The 22,168-nt window shown below is 45.7% G+C and overlaps 2 protein-coding genes across 2 annotated transcripts; one reads left to right on the top strand and one right to left on the bottom strand.

The window, feature by feature from the left end:
- Positions 1 to 3,367: 3,367 nt before the first annotated feature.
- On the bottom strand, positions 3,368 to 5,531 carry LOC132251608 (olfactory receptor 14A16-like; the record flags this gene model as incomplete). Its single annotated transcript, XM_059731559.1, has 2 exons — positions 4,623 to 5,531; positions 3,368 to 3,376 (listed from the first exon to the last, which is right to left on the bottom strand). Coding segments are annotated over exons 1-2 (918 nt in total), but the record flags the coding sequence as incomplete, so codon positions are not given.
- A 5,317-nt stretch (positions 5,532 to 10,848) lies between these two features.
- On the top strand, positions 10,849 to 11,778 carry LOC132251505 (olfactory receptor 14A16-like). The gene has a single exon (XM_059731337.1). It carries the CDS (start codon positions 10,849 to 10,851, stop codon positions 11,776 to 11,778), a length of 930 nt encoding a protein of 309 aa, XP_059587320.1.
- Positions 11,779 to 22,168: the final 10,390 nt, after the last annotated feature.

The following is a 22,168-nucleotide window of genomic DNA, read 5'->3' on the forward strand; positions in this document are numbered from 1 at the left end:
CCCCTCATCATCCATGGAAAAAGCTGACCATGGGGTAAAATTCCTTCCTGACCCTCTTCCCTTTCCCTACCTCCTTCCTAAGATGTGAAGCCAATAACTGTACACAATACTCTAGGTCTGGCAGAGCCAGTGTGGAGTGGAAAGATATCATCATCTCTTTTATCTTGAGCCTAAAACTCTTGTTGATATAGCTCCAAATTACAAGTACTTTTTGTGTGCATCACATTACTCACACATGGTGTATCTGTGATCCACTAAAACCACTTGATTCATCTCAGCAATGCTGCTACCCAGGCAGTTGTCTCCTATTCTGTATTTTGCATTTCATGTTTCTTTCTTAGATGCAGCACCTTATGTAGGTCTGCTCTTAACTTTATTCTACTGTGTCTAGCCCAGCTCCCAAACCTATTTTTGGTGGTGTCTCAGGGCCTCCATAAATATGACTCTAGCCACTAGAGCAGGAAAGAGCCCTCCCAGGCTGGCAGGCACAGCTTAAATAGAAAACACAAAGTAAAACTCTACCTGCATTGGTGTGAGCTGATTCAACAGAAAGTACCAGAAAGTAACTTAAGATTCACACATGCAGATTCATCACATTCACATGGCTCACATCATCGAGATCCTTTTTAATTTCAGTTCTATCTTTGGATGAGTTTGCAATCCTTCCCAGCTTCCTGTCACCTCCAATCTTGATCTGGAAGCTTTCTCCTCCAGCTTGTAAATCACTAATAAACATGTTAAACATTACTGGGCCCAGGACAGATTCCTGTGGGATTCCACTCGAAACCTTCTGCCACTCAAAAATTAATCCATTTATCATTAGATGTTGCAAACAGTTATTGAACCAATTACTGACTTCTAGTAATTTTATGATAAAGTCATGTGGGATTACATGTGTAGCCTTACTAAAGTCCAAATAGATTATGTTCACTGCATTCACTGATGATAGTTTGGCCATGCTACTTTTCCAGCTTGTTCTGTAGCTCACGGGTCTGCGTGCTGATTTAACAAGTACAAGGATGTGAGTTCAAGGCTGGGTACAAGCCATTAAGCGTGAACCTGGACACCAGAACTTCAAGGAAACTTCTGATTGCAGAGCTGCTGGCCACTACCTTTGAAAACTTGTGGTAACTGGGAGAGATCCTGGACAACTAGAAAAGGGCAAATCTAATGCCCATCCAGGGATCCACTTGGGATCCATCCAGGGAACCTTATCTCAGTCCCTAGGAAAATCATGGAAGTGGTCCCCAAGGAATCAATTTCTAAGCGGCTGGAGGAGAAGATGGTGACTGATTAGGAACAGTCAGCATGGATTCACCAAGGGCAAGTCATACCTGACTGCTTTCTATGACAAGATGACTGGCTGTGTGGATATAGGGCGAACAGTAGATATGATATATCTTGACTCAAGACAAGGCTTTTGATATGGTCTCCCACAACATTTTCACAAGCAAGCTAAGGAAGTATGGATTGGATAAATGGTCTGTTTACACAGAGAAAACTGGCTGGATAATTGGGTTCAAAGGATAGTAATCGATGGTTTGATGTGTAGTTGAGAGCTGGTATCAAGTGGAATATTCCAGGGCTTGGTCCTGGGGCTGATTTTATTCAATATCTTCATCCATGACCTAGAAGATGGCATAGAGCGTGCCCACAGCAAGTTTGAAGATGCCATCAAGCTGTGGGAAGTAGCAGATACACTAAAATGTAGGGCTAGGATTCAGAGTGACCTAGACAAATTGGAGGATTGGACAAAAAGAAAACTCATGAGGTTCTACCTTGGGGGTCTTCAAGAGGAGACTGGACAATCTAGTCTCTTTCTATGACCAGGTTACGAAATGCCTGGACACAGGAGGAGGGGTGGATGTCGTATACTTAGACTTCAGGAAGGCCTTCGATACGGTATCCCACCCCGTACTGGTGAACAAGTTAAGAGGCTGTGATGTGGATGACTACACAGTCCGGTGGGTGGTGAATTGGCTAGAGGGTCGCACCCAAAGAGTCGTGGTGGATGGGTCGGTCTCGACCTGGAAGGGTGTGGGCAGTGGGGTCCCACAGGGCTCGGTCCTTGGACCGATACTCTTTAATGTCTTCATCAGCGACTTGGACGAGGGAGTCAAATGTACTCTGTCCAAGTTTGCAGATGACACAAAGCTATGGGGAGAAGTGGACACGCCGGAGGGCAGGGAACAGCTGCAGGCAGATCTGGACAGGTTGGACGAGTGGGCAGAAAACAACAGGAGGCAGTTCAACAAGGAGAAATGCAAAGTGCTGCACCTAGGGAGGAAAAATGTCCAGCACACCTACAGCCTAGGGAATGACCTGCTGGGTGGCACAGAGGTGGAAAGGGATCTTGGAGTCCTAGTGGACTCCAAGATGAACATGAGTCGGCAGTGTGATGAAGCCATAAGAAAAGCCAATGGCACTTTATCGTGCATCAGCAGATGCATGACGAATAGGCCCAAGGAGGTGATACTTCCCCTCTATCGGGCGCTGGTCAGACCGCAGTTGGAGTACTGCGTGCAATTCTGGGCGCCGCACTTCAAGAGGGATGCGGATAACCTGGAGAGGGTCCAGAGAAGGACCACTCGTATGGTCAAGGGCCTGCAGACCAAGCCCTACGAGGAGAGACTAGAGAAACTGGACCTTTTCAGCCTCCGCAAGAGAAGGTTGAGAGGCAACCTTGTGGCTGCCTTTAAGTTCATCACGGGGGCACAGAAGGGAATTGGTGAGTATTTATTCACCAAGGCGCCCCTGGGGGTTACAAGAAACAATGGCCACAAGCTAGCAGAGAGCAGATTTAGACTGGACATTAGGAAGAACTTCTTCACAGTTCGAGTGGCCAGGGTCTGGAACGGGCTCCCAAGGGAGGTGGTGCTCTCCCCTACCCTGGGGGTCTTCAAGAGGAGGTTAGACGAGTATCTAGCTGGGGTCATCTAGACCCAGCACTCTTTCCTGCTTATGCAGGGGGTCGGACTCGATGATCTATTGAGGTCCCTTCCGACCCTAACATCTATGAATCTATGAATCTATAAGCACCTAGCTGGGGTCATTTGACCCCAGTGCTTTTTCCTGCCCAGGGCAGGGGGTCGGACTTGATGATCTACCAAGGTCCCTTCCGACCCTAACATCTATGAATCTATGAATAAGGACAAGTGCAAAGTCCTGCACTTAGGACAAAACAATCCCATGCACCAGTATATACTGGGGACTGACTGGCTGGGCAGCAGCTCTGCAGAACAGGATTTGGGGCTACAGTGGACAATAAGCTGAATATGAGCCAGCAGTGTGCCCTTGTTGCCAAGAAGGCTAACAGCATACTGGACCACGTTGGTAGGTGTGTTGCCAGTAGGTCAAGGGGAGTGATTTTCCCCCTCTATTCAGCACCAATGAGGCCAAATGTGGGGTACTGTGTCCAGTTTGTGTCCCCTGCCCCTACAGAAAGGGTGTGGACAAATTGGAGAGAGTCCAGCAGAGGGCAACAAAAATGGGGAGGGAGACTAGGGCACATGACTTCTAAGGCGAGGCTAAAGGAACTGGACTTATTTAGTCTGGAGCAGAGAAGACTGACAGGGGATTTAATAGCAGCCTTTAACTCCCTGCAGGGTGGTACCAAAGAGGATGCAGCTGGGCTGTTCTCAGTGGTGGTAGCTGACAGAACATGTTAGACGTGATTAAAAAAAAGACCCTTAGTCAAGGTTATATATGGACACACTCAATTTTAATAACTCAATAATATCAGCAGCATTAAAATATTCTCTCTCTTGGGATTCCCCATTTAAAAAGAAAAACCATGATATAAGGAAATACTAGCTGAGAAATCATGCACATGGGCATCTAAGCAAACATTCCTAATTTCCTCACCACCACCCCACCCCACCCCACCCCACCCCACCCCCCGTGCATCCATCTGCCCAAGTACTTCCAAATACCTATCCTGAAGAAAAAAAGCCCACTGACTGACTGATGGGGAGTATGCTTTTAAGAAACACAGGTAAGCTCTCATCCCACAGAACACCTTTGATTCCCTGAAATCCACTACAGACTTGTCTCTGCTATTGATTTGGCAAGGAAGGTGATGAATTACCACAGTGACCAAGTTCCAGTAGCAAAATAGCACGTAAGGAAGCTTTGTGCCTAGCATCCCATCCAGCAAACTTTGACCATGAAGGACTATTAAGCAAGTTCACATTCATAGGTGACCTGAATTAGCAGGGGCATTAGCACAGGGGAAGAGCAAGGTTAATCTTAACTTGCTGGAGCTGTAGCAACATACCTTGAGCACTTTCACACCAAGCTCCTTTGAGATGGGAAAGATGGTAGCATCAACTTCTAAGTATAGGAAGTCTAATTGCAATTAAGATGATTTAAATCTAGAGGAACTTTACTTACATCAGTGAAGATGGTGTGGATTGCACCCTGCTTTACTGTGGTGAACATATCTATCAGTTATATTACACACACACACACACACACACAAATATTATATATATAAATAATATATATAAATAATATATATATAACATTTTATCTCTCTATCTATCTCACTGTAGAAAAAGATAATTAAATAACACTTATGAGAAAAAGCTGGACACTTGCTTCCCAGTGAATATTTTACAGACAATCACTTTCCCAAGGCCAGCTCTGATCTCCTTATTCCTCATGCTGTAAATGACAGGGTTGACCATTGGCGGCAATATGGCATAAAGGACAGATTCTATGAGATCCAGAATGGATGGGGTGCTGGAAGTTGGTTTCAAGTAAGCTGAAATGCCAGTGAGAAGAAACAAGGAGACCACAATGAGGTGAGGAACACAGGTGGAGAAGGCTTTATGCTGGCCCTGCTCCGAGGGGATTCTTAGTACTGCAGTAAAGATCTGAACATATGATACAAGGATGAAAACAAAACAGCTTAAATATAAACAGACACTAAAGGCAAGTATCCCTGCCTCACTGAGATAGGAGTCAGAGCAGGAGAGCTGGAGCAGCTGGGGGACATCACAGAAAAACTTGCTGACGATGTTGGAGTGGCAGAAAGGTAACCGAAAAGTGTTACCAGCGTGCAGCGCAGAATAAAGAATGGCACTGACCCATGCACTGACTGCCATCTGGACGCAAGCTCTCCTGTTCATGATGGTCTCATAATGCAGTGGTTTGCAGATGGCAATGTATCGATCATAAGCCATGATGGTGAGGAAGGCAAAGTTGGCTGTAGCAAAGAAAAAGAAGAGGAAAACTTGGGCAACACATCCAGCATAGGAAATCAACCTGGTGTTCCACAGGGAATTGCCCATGGATTTGGGGACAGTCACAGAGATAGTTCCCAAGTCGAGAATGGACAAATTCAGGAGGAAGAAGTACATGGGAGTGTGAAGGTGGTGGTTGAGGGCTACCACCATGATAACGAGGAGATTCCCTATCAGAGCTGCCAGGTACGCTGCTAGAAAGATGGCAAAGTGTAAAAGCTGCAGCTCCCGGACGTTAGAAAATTCCTGGAGGAGGAACTCGGTTACAGTGGTTTGGTTGGACATTGCCTTCTTCAAACCATTGTATGATGCCTGTGGAGGGAACAAAAAGCTCAGCAATCAGCATCAGAATGGCTCTGATTCTCCCGTCAAAAACATCTCACACGCTCACTTTCAAATACACACAGGATCAACTGGAGCCAGATCTTTAGTCCACGGGAAAAGTTTGGTTTTGAAGGAATATTTTGATATGGATACAAAACAGCAATAGTGTTATTCAGCAGGCACTATGAGACAGATGACATTCTTGCTATCAGCTAGGAGGTGTAAACTCAGTACGCTTTCAAAATTCGTGTTGTATTCAGGTTCATTATGAAACTACTGTTACATGGGAGATCTTTTGTAGAGTTCACAGGGCTGAGTCACCTGCAGCATCTGTCCCAAAACTCGGCTGGAAAAAATAAGAGCAAATACAACCTTTAGGTTTAAACCTTTAGGTAAAAAAGGTCCCAACCCCACTGTGAAAAAACCATACAGTGTGTCAAGCAAACAGTAACAGTAATGTTTCAGCATGGCATCGCTCCATCTTCCCGAGGATATACCACACAGGACCTGCTTGTAAGAAATAACTCCACACCAAAGGTTTGCACACAGACTGACTGCCACCTGGTTGCAAACTAGCATACAGGGCTGCATAAGAGCTGGATTGTCATCTCTATGTGAAAAGGAGGTACTACTATCACTCGGATACTTCTGCTCTGTATAACCAAGCTGTCACTTTGCCACCAGGACCAAAAGCAGGAATTTGGAGGGAGTCTGCCTTACTCCGGTGATTGCTACACAGCAGTTGGGTTTAGCCTGCAGCAACGGGGCCAAAAACACAGAATCCCAGCCTCACTGACTTTCTTTATGCCCTTCATTTCCAATTCTGTGTATTCAGACTTGAAGCAACTTACCGTGCTGGTCTTTGTGGGGGTTTCCACAAGCTTCTGTTGCATTTGGTCCTCCGCTGTCAGTATTGGTTGCTCATTACCCAGCTCTCAATCTATCTAGTCTCTCTTGCCTCTGCCACTATAGCTTCTAGATAATAAAGACATGGATGATTTGATTCAAATCTATTTCTGTCTACAGATGAACTGGCTGTAGCTGCCTCTGAGTCTCCTGTACTGAAAGGGCAGAAGATGCAGTAAGGTGATTTATCTGTGTCACTCTCCTAAGGGCTTACGGGACTCGCTCCCTAGAGCTCTTCATTGCTCAGAAGCAGGGGCCCCAAAGTAAACACTCCTGATTTAATGGTTTTTAAAGGCAAAATAACCACCCTGGGTCTGTAGTTTGACCTACTGTAAGGCACAGGTCATAAGTTTCATCCAGGGTTCCCTGGCTCCTAGCTCAGTGTAAGTTTTGGGACATATTGACAAAGGTTTTTAGGTACCCGCAGATGCTGAGAGATGTTCAGTTGAATGTAGAAAGCTCCATGAGCTGGTTGCCTAGTTCCTTTTGTTTAAGTGGTGCTTAAAATCACAATAGCTGCTTACCTAAATCTTTAGATATCTCAATGCCTATGGAAACCTGGTCCTGAATCTATGGCATCCTTTATACCCTTTCTCAATAAGGAGCAAACTGCCATGACTCAGATTGCAACCACTATGGGGTAAAACCATGCACAGAGGTAGTTATCACAAACTAGGGAAATCTCTTCCACCTCTACTTCTGGGAGACTTATTTTTCCTATCCCTTTAGGTTCCTTGAAAATCATAGTCTAACTTGACAGCAAGACCAACCAGGCACCAGGTACTGGACAGAAGAAGCTAAGATGATTAGGGCTTGTGAGATCTAAGCACAATGCTGTAATGAAGGTCAGATAAAGTTTGCCTACAATGATTTCTAAGCACCCAAAATGCACCTTCTGTACGTGTTCAGAAGCAATGAAATTCAATCACCTAACTGCATGTTTCCTTTCTAGGCTCCACTGTAATCCATGTTAATGCTGGAAGGGTGCCTCATCCTGTGGAGGAATCTCATCCTATAGTTGCTCTTCAAGCATGGCTAAGTCACACAGACAGCTGTGAGCTTAGTGTACCAACTTTTAGCACAAAGGATTAGTGGTTGGAGCACTCACCCACCAAGTGGGAGACCTGAGTGTCAGGCCCTTCTGCAGCAGTGTCTATTGAGTCTGCTAAGCGCTGGAGTCAATTGTTTTGGGACAGAGGAATCGAGGAAAGGAAGGAGGGGGAGCAGCAGGGTAAGGACTCTGGACTTCAGAAAAGCAGACTTGGACTCCCTCAGGGAACTAATGGGCAGGATCCCCTGGGAAGCCATGGGTCCTCCTGGACTCCATTGCATTTTAAAGAAACCTTAGTGAGAGAGCAAGAACAAAGTATCCCGGTGCACAGGAAGACTGGCAAGTACAGCAGAAGACCAACTTGGCTTAGCAAGAAATTTCAGTGAGACAAAAAACAAAAAGGAAGGGCACAAGAAGGGGAAACTTGAACAAACTACTAGGGAGGAGTATATTATACATTATATATTGCTTGGACATCCAGAGATGAAATCAGAAAAGCCAAAACACAACTGGAGTTCCAGCTAGCAAGGGATGTGACGGTTAGCTAGAAGGGTTTCTACAAGTATGTCAGCAACACCAGGAAGATTAGGGAAAGGGTGGGTCCTTTACTGAATGGGGAAGGCAACCTAGTGACAGAAAATGCAGGAAAGGCTGAAGTGCTCAATGCCTTTTTCACATCTGCCTTCAAAGGAGAGGTCAAGTGCCAGACGACTGCACCTGGCAGTCCAATTTGGGGAGGAGGAGAGCAGGCAACAATGCTGAAATAACAGGTTAGGGACTATTTAGAAAAACTGGATGTGTACAAGTCCATGGGGCCCAATGAAATGCACCCAAGGGTGCTGAGAGACTTGGCCAAAGTGACCGCAGAACCACTGGGCATTATCTTTGAAAACTCATGGTGATCGAGGGAGGTCCAAAAAAGGACAAATATAGTGCCCATCTTTAAGAAAAAGGAGGAGGAGCATCTGAGGAACTACAGACCAGTCAGCCTCACCTCAGTCCCTGGAAAAAACATGATATTCTCAAGAAGGGGAGGAGGGAGGAACTGGGAAACTATAGGCCAGTTGGTCACACCTCTATCCTTGGGAAAACTCCTGAAAAAATCATTAAGGATCACATTTGTGGGAGCCCAGCAGGGAAAGTAATTCTGAAAGGAAATCAGCACAGCGCTCTATTTACTAGGACACCCCCTGGAGCAACTAGAAACAATGGCCACAAATTGATGGAGTGATTTAGGTTGGACATTAGAAAGAACTTCTTCACAATAAGGGTTGCCAGAATCTGGAATAGGTTTCCAAGGGAGGTGATGCTCTCCCCTACTTTGGGGGTCTTCAAGAGGGGACTGGACAGCCACCTAGCTGGGGTCATCTGACCCCAGCACTCTTTACTGCCCAGGGCAGGGTTCAGACTCAACGATCTACTGAGGTCCCTTCCAGTCCTAATATCTATGAATCTATGAATCAGGGGTAAGGAAGCTGAGAAGCAGGGGAGTGGCAGTGGGGAGGGATAGGAGGGAAGTTGGGAAAGAAATGCACAATGTTGCTGGTGTTCATGGAGATTGTGAATGCAGGATGGGCAGTTGGTTTGGGTTGTAAGTGGGGGAACTCTCCTCGCTCTCCTTGAGCACACCCACCGGATTGGATTCCCACAAAGGACAGGTCACCCCTCCAGCATTTATCTAGATGATAGGTGAACCTAAAAGGGAAACAGGCTCCTAGGTGATTAAATTGCATTGCTTCCAAAGGTGTACAGAAGCTAAATCTTAGGTGCTTAGGAATCATTGAGGACAAACTTTATCTGGCCTTCATTGCAGCATTTGACTTGGATCGCGCTTAGACTTAGTTGTCCTAACTTCTTCTCTCAGTGCCTGGTGCCTGGCTGCTCTTGCTATCATGTCTGACTGTGATTTTCAAGGAATCTATCAGGACAGGAAATTAAAGAAGTGTCCCTGAAATAAATAAGGGGGAAGACTTGCTACTTCATGATAACTTGGTGCATGTTTGGTACAACCTGACTCATGGCAGTTTGCCCCTTGTTGAGAGAGAGTATAAATGATGCCATACATTCAGGATCGGGTATCATAGGCACTGAGATTCTTAAAGATTAAGGCAAACAGCTCATGGGATTTAAAACGGCTCCTAAGTGAAGGGAACTAGCCAAACAGCTTACGTAGCTTGCTAAATTCAACTGAGCATCTGTCTGCATGTGGGTGCAAAAAATCCACTATCGATCCGTCCCACAGGATACATAGAAGCAGGGAACCCTGGGTGAAACTTATGACCTGGGCCTTACTGTAGATCAAACAACAGGTTCACAATTGTCTCTTTATCTTTAAAAACAATTTGTTCAAGGTTGTTTGCCTCTGGGCCTCTGCTTTGGAGCTATCCAGAGCTCAGGGGAATGAGTCTCACAAGCCCTTAGAAGAGGGACACAGATAAAGCACCTTACTGCAGCTTTTGTTCTTTCATGCCAGGGATGCTCAGAGGCAGAGACACCCAGTTCATCTGTACACAGAAATAGGCTTGAATCAAATATCAGTGCCCGTCTTCTAGAAACACAGTGGCAGAAGAAAGAGTATTTAAGTAGGTTGAGAGCTGTGTACTGAGCAAAGGATCCTGTCAGTGAAGGATCAAATGCAACAGAAGCTTGTGGAAAAAACCCACAAACAGCATGGTAAGTTGCTTCAAGTCCGAATGCATAGAATGGGAAGCTAGGGACAGAAAGAAAGTCAATGAGATTGGCATTGTGTGTGTGGCCAGGTTGCTGCAAGATGAAACCAAATGCTGTGGATAAATGAGAAGAGCATTGAAGTAATATAAGGTAGACTCCCTCCCAAATCTAGCTTTTGGTGCAGGGGACAGAGTGGTTATACAGAGCAGAAGTATCAGAGAGAGAGTAGTATATCTGCTTTTCACAGAGAGATGACAATCCAGCTGGTATGTAGCACCATAGGTTAGTCTGCAACCAGGTGGCAGTCAGTCTGTGCACAAACCTTGGGGGGGGGGAATTATTATATAGAAGCTCATACTATTGAGATATATATCAAATAGTATGAGCTTGTATGTAATAATAATAATATATATTATATAATATATATATTTTTATACATATATATATAATATAGATATATAAAATATGATATATATAATACATATATACACACACTCTTGAAGAAGAAGGAGTGACATGTGAATGTTTGGAAGATAGTTTGTGAGATGTTTCTGACAGGAGAATCAGAGCCTTTGAGCTTTATTTTTCGGATCCTGACCACTGCCCTTGTTCTTTCCACCACAGGCATCCCTCAGTGGACTGAAAGAGGCAATGTCCAACCAAACCACTGTAACCGAGTTCCTCCTCCAGGAATTTTCTAACGTCCGGGAGCTGCAGCTTTTACACTTTGCCATCTTTCTAGCAGCGTACCTGGCAGCTCTGATAGGGAATCTCCTCGTTATCATGGTGGTAGCCCTCGACCACCACCTTCACACTCCCATGTACTTCTTCCTCCTGAATTTGTCCATCCTCGACTTGGGAACTATCTCTGTGACTGTCCCCAAATCCATGGGCAATTCCCTGTGGAACACCAGGTTGATTTCCTATGCTGGATGTGTTGCCCAAGTTTTCCTCTTCTTTTTCTTTGTTACAGCCAACTTTGCCTTCCTCACCATCATGGCTTATGATCGATACATTGCCATCTGCGAACCACTGCACTATGAGACCATCATGAACAGGAGAGCTTGTGTCCAGATGGCAGTCAGTGCATGGGTCAGTGCCATTCTTTATTCTGCGCTGCACACTGGTAACACTTTTCGGTTACCTTTCTGCCACTCCAACATCATCAGCAAGTTTTTCTGTGATGTCCCCCAGCTGCTCAAGCTCTCCTGCTCTGACTCCTCTCTCAGTGAATTTGGGATTCTTATCTTTAGTGTGTGTTTATATTTCATCTGTTTTGGTTTCATTGTTGTATCATATGTTCAGATCTTCAGTGTGGTACTGAGAATCCCTTCAAACCAGGGCCGGCATAAAGCTTTCTCAACCTGTATTCCTCACCTTGTTGTGGTCTCCTTGCTTATTTTCACTGGCACGGTTGCATACATGAAGCCCACATCCAACTCCTCATCAGGTCTGGATCTCATGGGGGATGTTCTGTTTGCCGTACTGCCACCAATAGTCAATCCAATCATCTACAGCTTTAGGAACAAGGAAATCAAAGCTGCCCTTGGGAAACATATTGCCTGGAATTTATTCAGTTGAAAGAAAGAGCCCATCTTTTTCTCATAAGTGTCATTTGATTATCTTTTTCTGCATATAGGTATTTAACCGGTAGATAAGTCCACAAAAGTAAGGCAATGTGCAATCCAGACCAACTCCACTGAAGAAATTAAAGTGCCTAAAGATCACAATTAGACTTTCTTTCCTTAGAAGTTTATACTGCCCTCTTTCCCATCTTAAAGGAGCTTGATGACAAAGTGCTACAGTATGTAGTTACAGCTCCAGTGAGTTAAAATTAAACCTTGCTCTGGCTTGGTGCTAATGTCCCCCCTAATTCAATCTACTTGTAAGCATGTACTTGCTTAACAGTCCTTCACAGTCAAAGGTGGCTGGATGTGATGCTAGTCACATAGCTTCCTTATGTGCTATTGACTCCAGAAACTGGTGTATGTAAATCATGCTAACCCCTGGAACTCACAGATCATTAAGACTTAAAAGCCATACTTGTGCTAATTAATCAACTCCCTTGTAAAATCAAGAGCAGACGAAAGTCAAGAAGTGGATTTCAGGGAACCTCTGGCATTCTGTAGGGTAAGACCTCATCTTTGAGTCTTAAATCCATACTCCCCATCAGCCAAGCAGTGGACTTTTTTTCTTCAGCACACGTATTCGGAAGTGCTTGGGAAGATGGATGCAATGAGGGGGGAAATGTTTGCTTAGAGGGACATCTGCATGATTGCTCAGCTATTATTTCCTCATAGCCTTGTTTTTGTGTAAATGGGGAATCCGGGGGGGGGATGGATTTCTCTCCACAATGATGAAGAGTTGAAAAGACAAGTAGAAAGTGTCAGCATTGCTCAGCTCCTGTTGAAATAATTATTTTAAGGCCACCAGTATTATTGAGTAATTAAACTAAGTATGCCCATGTATTACTCTAACTAAGGTCCTTTATATCATGTTAAATAAAGAAAGAAATGTTATGTGGTTCACGAAATGGAAATTCTGGACGGGTGATGACAGAATCCACTGGTGAGCTACAATTCACACTATTATGCTTTCCCTAGAGGGGATCTTTCTTGAGACAATACAACCGTAATGCAGTTTCTCTGTGTACTGCTTGAAACCAAACCCAGACGTAGCATCTGGAGAGGTGAATCCCAGTCTCATTTTCAAACAATGAGACTGGGATTTCCAGTTCTTGCACCACCTGGCAATCTCCATGAGCTACAGTTGGTTTAGCTGCTGGAGAGGTTCTTTACCTCTTACGGGCAAGGAGGACATATGCAGAAAGCAGCCAGTCCGTCTTAAGCAAGACTGCATTTACTCACTAACTGCAACTGAGCAGGCAGAGTCCTTAAGCATTTATAGATGTGCTCTGGCAGGTGGGGGTGGCACTTTAATTAAAGCTCCCTGAGTGTCACATGTATCTGCATCTTCACAATGAAAAATGGCGGTGGCCACAGCACTTTAACTAAAACTCATTGAAGTTAAAGTGCTCCTGCTGCCATTTTTCAGCATAGGGACACTGATATACATGACAGTGGAGTCTCATGGAGCATGGAAATTACCACACTCCTGCAGACTCAATTAATCAAGTCTGCTTCAACACACTGTAATTACAGCGTATTGAAGCAGCCTCCCTGCATGTGTATAGGAGCCCCTTGCGTCACCAAGCCAGCTCAAGTCAAGAATAGAGTCAAAAGGCCAAGTTTTCTTTTCCTGGGACTCTCACTCTGTCCTGCTTCCCATCCTTTTCTTCATCTTGGAGCCAGCACCCCTGCACTTTCACCCCACTATGTTGTAATACCTAGATGTGACATGAGTTTTGCTTTCATGAATTTGGGCTGCTGTTACCCGAAAACCTCTGCACCGATCTTCTTGAAACTTGGCAGACTTTGTGGCCTCAGTAAGAGCTACCACCTCTGAAAATTTCATCTAAATCAGACAAAAAAACAACAGAGTTATAAATATTTTATTGTTTCCCCATTATACCCTATGGCTGGATCTCTGAAGCGGCTCCAAACCGCTTCGGGAAGCCAAACGAGGTCACCGCTTCCACCCGCACATGCTGCTTCGGACCCCAAAGCTTCACCGGATCCGAAGCTCTGTCTGAAGCCTCGCACAGACCTACTCATTACCTCCCATGTTTAATTTTGTTGACAAAATGGGAAGTGAACCAAGGACCACAAAGCTAAAGAGCAGAATACTAGATACTGCAACCATACCAAATATATCTATCAAAACCTTGATAGACTGTTGTCCATCATAGGTGGGCTCAGAATAGGACAGGAGAGGACCTTTGAACTCACCAAGACCTTGTATGGTGTTTGTATGTGTGCTCTATCAGAGTTGTCTCTGTTACGCGGAGGGCAGGGCCTCAGAGAGATTTGCAATAAAATCAGTGCTATATACTCTGTTACACTTCCCTTTTATTCCTCCCATGCTTTGCACAACATCTCCAGTCTCTTCCATTCCCAAATCTATGCAGATGGCATGCGTACATAATTCTGCCTAGTGCAGTGTGGCTCCTCTTCTGCTCTAGTGGGTAAATGCTGAACAACAATTTTAAAGTCTGCTACCACCTTTCTAAACTTGTGCCTTGTCCTATAATTTGCCCAATATGCGATGGTGTTTTCAAAACCAACAGGTGCTAAGTTGAGGCCCTGCAAGCTCCCCATGTGCCCTTCTGTACTTCAGGTACTTAAAGGCTGCTATTCAATCCCCCCTCAGTCTTCTCTTCTGCAGACTAAATAAGCCCAGTTCCCTCAACCTCTCCTCATAAGTCATGTGCCCCAGCCCCCTAACCATTTCCCCCAAAGCAGTAGGACTGAGGAGTAGAAACCAACTGAGATGCCTAAGATGGTTCCTCTGTCCCAAAAAAATGAATTCCAGCCATCTGCAGAGACAGTTGACACCACTGCAGAAGGACCTGTAATTCAGGTCTCCCTCTCTATGGGTGAGTGCTCCAACCACTAAGCTTTTAAGGACCAAAGTGGGTGCTCTAGGACAGGGATTCCCAATCTTTTTATGCTGCAGACCGGCAAACCACAGGCCAGGAGTGACCACAGACCACCAAACTGCAAACCAGCAGTGACCAGCATACCTTTTATATACCCAGTATAAAAAAGGTTGACTGCCAGTCTGCAATATGCCCGTCACTTCCGGACTTCCAGTCCAGCAGCCAACTCTCCTGTGGACCAGCATCCAACCCTTCATGGCCCGGCACTGACAGTGTGATTTAGGCATGCTTGGAGCATACCCACTGGATTGGATTCCCCCAAAGGACTGCATTTCTCTGGATTACAGTTGACACTAGATGGGAAACAGGCACTTCGGTGATTAAACTGCATTGCTTCTGAAGGCATACAGAAGCTGAACTGTAGGTGCTTAACAAACATTGTAGGCAAACTTTATCGGGGCTTCATTACACCAGTCCCTCCAAGTGTCCCTTCAACTAGGTCAGTACCAATTGTTGGTGGGCTGGTGTCCCTCCTATGCCTGTCTATAGTCCATCTGGGAGACTTGTCTTGATCTGTACTCAGCAAAAAACTCGTTGAAGAGCTCAGCTTTGTCCTTCCTACCTGTCACCAATTACCCTAGCCTGTTCTGTACAGGTCCTATGTTACCATGCACCTTCTTTTTGCTCCCTATAGACCTGAAGAAAGGCTTTTTGTTGTTCTTATTTTTTGTTGCCTAAGTTGCATTGCTGCTTTGGCCTTCCTGACTGACTCCCTGCAAGTGCGAGTCAAGTAGGTATACTCCTACTTGGTAGCCACCCCCTGCTTCCACAGTCTGTACGCCTCTTTTTTTGCCCCCAGGCTTTCCTGGATTTCCCTGTTCAACCAAGAGGGTTTCTTGGCTCCTTTGTCCCCTTTTATGCGCAATTGGATTGTCCCCTTCTGTGCCCAAAGGATTGTTCCCGTGAGGAATGACCACCCTCCCTGGACTCGCATCTCGCCAATGCTCTTATCCTTCAGTGCCACACCGAAGGGCGGCACATTAATGCGCATTAAGCTGGACTAATGCACATTTTCCTTGTACCTCAAAATGGAGGTACAAGATTTAATGCGCATTTATGAAAGTGCATAAATGCACACATGAAACTGCCTACTGAGATGCTTAAAGATTTAACTAAGCCGTTAGTGGGATCTAAAACAGTACCTAACCAAAGGGAACTAGACAACCAGCACATATAGCTTTCTAAATTCAACTAAGCATCTGTGTGCATGTGTGAGTGCTAAAAAACCATTATCAGTCTGTCCCACAGGATATACAGAATTAGGAACAGGAAACCCAGGGTGAAATTTATGACCTGTGCCTTACAATAGGTGAAACTACATATACACAATTGTCCCTTTATCTTTAAAAACAATTAATTCAAGAGTGTTTTGTTCTAGGCCTCTGCTACTGAGCTATGGAGAACTCAAGGGAATGAGTCCCACAAGCCCTTAGAAGAAGGACACAGATAAATCACCTTACTGCAGCTTCTGCTCTTCCATACCAGAGAGGCTCCTAGACAGCTACAGCCCATGCATCTCCAAACAGAATGAGGCTTGAATCAAATATCAGTGTCTTTGTCTTCAAAAAACACAGTGGCAGAAGAAAGAGTATTTAAGTAGGTTGAGAGCTGGGTAGTGAGCAAAGACTACTGACAGCAGAGGATCAAATGCAACACAAACTTGTGGAAAAAACCCACAAAGACCAGCATGGTAAGTTGCTCCAAGTCTGAATACATACAACGAGAAGCTAGGGACAGAAGGGAGTCAATGAGATTGGAACGATGCGTCTTTGGCCACATTGCTGCAAGATAAAACTAAGTGCTGTGGAGAAATGAGCAGAGCACTGAAGTAGTAAAGTAGACTCCCTTGTATGCCCTTTTCACATAGAAATGACAAACCCAGCTGGTATGCAGCGCCCTATTTTAGTTTGCAACCAGATGACAGTCAGTCAGTCAAGCAATCTGTGCATAGGTGTTGGGTGTGGGATTATTACATACACATGCAGTCTATCCCTTGAAAGGCTGTGGGACGCTATGCTGAAATATTAGTGTTACAATTTCCTGCACAAGCTGTAAGTATATTTTTCGCAGTGCTGTTGCAACCTCTTTTCTAATTGTGTAGACAAAACAAGGGGCATGCATGCACGACACTTTAAAGCAGGTTCAATGCTTTTGCACCACTTTAATGGTGTTGGGGTATGCATATTGTGCATTATATCCAGCTGCTATAGCACATTTGGTGGCGTAATGCACCTTAAAGGACTTGGGGGCACAGCAAACTAAAACACCTCCGAGTTTTAGTTTGCTGCCCTACAACCGCAGAGTGAAGCACCGTTCTCCGTGTGGATAAGGGGCTTTGTAGGCAGCCTGGCGGCAGCCCATACACCAAAGAAAAGAAAAAAAAAAGTGGTGAGCCTGATCTTATTTTTTTTTCCTCCCCTGGAGCCTGCCTGAGCTGCACGGGGACCAGGTCCTTCCCTCCGCGGCTGCAGTGTCCCCCGGGACCGCTTGAGCCAGGTGCCTGCAGGTGGGCGCTGCTTGAGAGGGTGACCACTGCTGCTGTGGAGGGAAGCACCCCAACCCCCTCCTCCCACAGCCCGGGGACCACTCCGCTCAATGGCAGCTCACCCTCCCCTCCCCACCGCTGGAGAGGCAGGTAAGACACGGGTGTACACAACACAGGGGGTTACTTCACCCTAAATTGCAGCAATGTTTTAAAAACCCACCGTTTCAATTTAGGGTGAAGTAAACCCCCATTTTCTCTAAACATGCCCTAAGACTGTGAAACTAAAGGCTGCATTTTGCTCTTATTTTTCTAGCTGAGTTTTACAACATATACTCTCATTGACACAGCCCCTTATGCATTGCCAATGGCTTGTGAGATGTTTTGAAATGGAGACTAAGAGCCTCTGAGCTATGTTTTTCTGATCCTGACTGCTGCCCTTGTATTTCTTCCACAGGCATCCCTCAGTGGACTGAAAAAGGCAATGTCCAACCAAACCGCTGTAACTGAGTTCCTCCTCCTGGAATTTTCTGACATCCGGGAGCTGCAGCTTTTACACTTTGCCATCTTTCTAGCAGCGTACCTGGCAGCTCTGATAGGGAATCTCCTCGTTATCATGGTGGTTGCCCTTGAGCATCACCTTCACACACCCATGTATTTCTTCCTCGTTAATTTGTCCATTCTAGATCTTGGAAGCATCTCTGTCACTGTCCCCAAATCCATGGCTAATTCCCTGTGGAACACCAGGTTGATTTCCTATGCTGGATGCGTTGCCCAAGTTTTCCTCTTCTTTTTCTTTATTGTAGCCAACTTTGCTTTCCTCACCATCATGGCATATGATCGATGCATTGCCATCTGCAAACCACTGCATTATGAGACCATCATGAACAGGAGTGCTTGTGTCCAGATGGCAGTCAGTGCATGGGTCAGTGCCATTCTTTATTCTGCGCTGCACACTGGTAACACTTTTCGGTTACCTTTCTGCCACTCCAACATCATCAACAAGTTTTTCTGTGATGTCCCCCAGCTGCTCCAGCTCTCCTGCTCTGACTCCTCTCTCAGTGAAGTTGGGATTCTTATTTTTAGTGGGTGTTTAATTGTTATCTGTTTTGGTTTCATCGTTGTATCATATGTTCAGATCCTCAGTGTCGTACTGAGAATCCCATCAAAGCAGGGCCAGCAGAAAGCCTTCTCCACCTGCATTCCTCACCTTGTTGTGGTCTCCTTGGTTATTTTTACTGGCATCATTACATACATGATTCCCACATCCAACTCCCCCTCAGGTCTGGATCTCGTGGTGGCTGTTCTGCTTGCCATACTGCCACCAACGGTCAATCCAATCATCTACAGCATGAGGAACAAGAAGATGAAAGCTGCCCTTGGGAAATATATTGGCTGGAAATTATTCAATGGGAAGACAGTGTGCATCTTTGTTTTATAATCATCATTTTATTCTCTCTTTGTGCATAGATATAAATAACTGCTAGATATGTCTACCCCAGTACAGCAGTGTGCAATCCAGACTAACTCCGCTACAGTAAAGATTTAAATCATCATCTTAATTACAGCTACACTTTCTTTCCTTAGACGTTTATACTATCCTTTCTCCTATCTCAAAGAAGCTGGTGACAAAGCACTCGAGGTATCTTGCTACAACTCCAGTGTGTTAAAATTAAACCTTGCTCTGCCCTTATGTCACCCCCCCACCCCCTGCCGCCCCACAATTCAATACACCTGTAAGCATGTATTTGGTAAATAGTCCGTCACAGTCAAAAGTGACTTGATGTGATGAATGTGACATAGGTCCTTATCTGCTATTGCCTACAAAACCTGGTTGAACTAAACCATGCTAAGCCCTGGAACTATTAAATCATGAAGACTTAAAATCTATCACTCTGCTAATTAATCACCTTCCTTGTAAAATCGATAACAAAGGCAAGTCCTTAGAGGATTTCAGGGAATCTCTGGAATTCCTTGAGATAAGAACTCATCTTTGGGTCTTAAATCCATACCCCGCCATGAGTCAGTCAGTGGGCTTTTTTTTCAAGACAGGTATTTGGGAGTGCTTGGAAAGATGGATGCATTGGCAGGGGCGGGGGCTGGAATGGGGCATATTAGTTTAGATAGACTTTTGCATGATTTCTCAGCCATTATTTCCTCACATTATTGTTGATCTTCTTAAATGAGGAATGCCAAGAGAGAGTGGGGGCTCTCTCTCCACAGTAATGAAGAGTGGAAAAGACAACTCGAAAGTGCCAGCATTGCTGAGCTCTTGTTGAAATGAGTATTTTAATGCTGCCACTATTATTGAGTTATTAAACTGAGTGTGCCCATGTATAACCTTGACTAAGGGCCCTTTTTATAATGCTAAAGAAAGAAAGAAATGTTGTGTTATTCATAAAATTGAATACCTGGGCATCTAAGCATGGAATCCACTGCTAAGATGCAGTTCGCCCTAGTATGCTATTTCTAGAGGGGCTCCTAATGTGGGAAGGGCTGCAGGTGGGTGGGAATGGTGTTCAGGACTGGGACAAGTAGGTGAGGCTGGGATCACAGGCCAGGGTTGTATGGTTTTTGGTCCAGCTCCCAATGGCCTTCCACCTCCTTGAGCACCCACAAGTGGCTGCTCATCACACCGAGTGGGCAGAGTGGGTGGAAGGCAACCGGGACAAGAGGCAGAGCCCTGCAGGCAGGGGCAGGAGTCGTTGGCTAAGCTATATGTGATGGCCACTGCTCCAGGGCTGGGGCCAGGATTTTGCGGCAATGACAGTGTGGTCCAGAGTTGGGGCAGAGCCACAATCTGCTACCCAAACACCCCTGTCCAGGGTGTGTGGGCAGCAGGTCATGGCTCTGCCCCAGATCTGGACCATGCTACCATCGCCAGAAAATCCCAGACCTGCAGCAGCTCCCCACCCAGACAGGCACCCTGCCAGCACTGCTTGGGTTGGTCTCCATGGAAACCCGAGCACTGCGTTGTCATGGTCCCGCGGCTCCTGGCCTTTCCATGGAAACTGGCCTCACTGAGGTGTAGGGTGCACTGGGAAATGGAGTCTGGCCACTGGCCAGATCTGCCATTTTGGCCACCCCTGGTCTAGCTCCATCCTCTTTGGAAACCCCCCTTCAGGTAGTTGAAGGCTGCTATTCAATCCTCCCTCAGTCTTGTCTCTGCCACAATAAATCAGCCCAGTTCCCTCAGCCTCTCCTCACAAGTCATGTGCCCCAGCCCACTAACCATTTTTGTTCCCATCTGATGAACTCTCTCCAGTTTGTCCACATCCTTTCTCCAGTGGAGAGCCCAACACTACTCCATATGTGGCCTCATCAGTGCAGAATAGAGAGGAAGAATCACTTCCCTTGATCTGCTGGCAATGCTCCTCCCAATCCAGCCCAAGATGCCGTTAGCTTTCTTCACAAGGGCACATTGTTGGCCCATTTTTAACTTATTGTCCACTGAAACCCCCAGGCACTTGTCTGAAGAACTGCTTGATAAGCCAGTCAGTCCCAGCCTGTGCTGATGCATGGGATTTTTCCATTCTAAATTCAGGACTTCGCCATGGTCCTTATTGAACCTCATAAGATACCTTTTAGTCCAATCCTCCAATTTGCTGAGGTCTCTCTGAATCCAAGCCCTACCGTCCAGCACGTCTACTACTCCGCCAAGCTTGGTGTCATCCAATAATTTGTTATGGGTGCACTCCATCCCATCTTGCAGGTCATTCATGAATATATTAAACAAAACTAGCACCAGGCCTGACCCCTAGGGAACTCCACTTCATACCAGCACTCAACTAGACATCAAACCATTGATTACTACCCTTGGAGCCCAATGCTCCAGCCACTTTTATATATCCACCTTACAATCCATTTATCCAACCCACACTTAGCTTCCTTGCAAGGATGTTGTGGAAATGTTACAGAAATATTTTATGTTAGTGTTTTGCCAGGAAAGGAAGTAGGCTGGAATAGGATCACAATGTAGATGTGTAAGCTCACTGAGAAACCTAAGAAGGGGAATAGCATGGGGTCTTTGTGCTTAAACCATGGTATCTGGAACCTAGTAGGGAAACAAGCACTTAGGTGATTAAACTACATTTCTTTGGAACATGTAAAAAGGCTGAATTTTAGGTGTTGAGGAATCATTGTAGGCAAAGCTATGTGGCCTTCATCGCACTATTAGGCTTACATCTCTGAAGTCCTACTCAACTACTTCTCTTCAGTGCCTGGTGCCTGGCTGGTCTTGCTATCAAGTCAGACAGTGATTTTCAAAGAGTCTAAAGGCATAGGACAATTTACCAAGAGGTAAATGAGAAGGTGGACTTGCTACTTCACAACAACTACTTGGTTGCATGATCTTACCCTACGGTAGGTACAACCTTACCCATGGCAGTTTGCCCCTTCTTGAGAGATTCAGAAGCAGGTTTTCATGGACACTGACATTGTATGGTGGGCTCGTCGGCCATTACCCGGCATGCCGGGCTTGGAGAAGCTTGATTCCAATTGGTGGGCTGTTCCCACCAATCGGGTAACACTTGGGGAGGGGCTGGCCCACCCCTACCCAGGGCAAGATGAAGAGTCTAGACCTGGTTGTAGACCAGCTCCACCTCACCCTGACTGGTCCCTTACAATCCTGGGGTAGAGCCTCTGAAGGGGATAAAAGAACAGCGTGCCCAACACATGGGCAGATGCGTCAAGGGACAAAGAAGAGAGCAGGGCTAAGATCATCTGAGGAAGAGCAGCCCAGTGGGTAGATGCTGTTCCCTTGAAGAGCCCTTGAAGACGCCTCTTTCTGGACAGGAGCAGTGGATGGCTTCAGCCCCAGTCGGTGCATAGTGCGGCACATGGGGCGAGACCCTGAGAGCTGCGTGAGGCAGCTTGGGTCTCCAGCCACTTGGTGCATGCAGTGGTGCATGGAGCTCAGACCCTGGGAGCTG

Source organism: Alligator mississippiensis, chromosome 7 (genome assembly GCF_030867095.1).
Source record: "Alligator mississippiensis isolate rAllMis1 chromosome 7, rAllMis1, whole genome shotgun sequence".
NCBI classification, from domain to species: Eukaryota; Metazoa; Chordata; order Crocodylia; family Alligatoridae; genus Alligator; species Alligator mississippiensis.

Coding starts and splice junctions, on each gene's coding strand:
- LOC132251505 (XM_059731337.1), top strand. CDS start 10,849: ATGTCCAACCAAACCACTGTAACCGAGTTCCTCCTCCAGGAATTTTCT.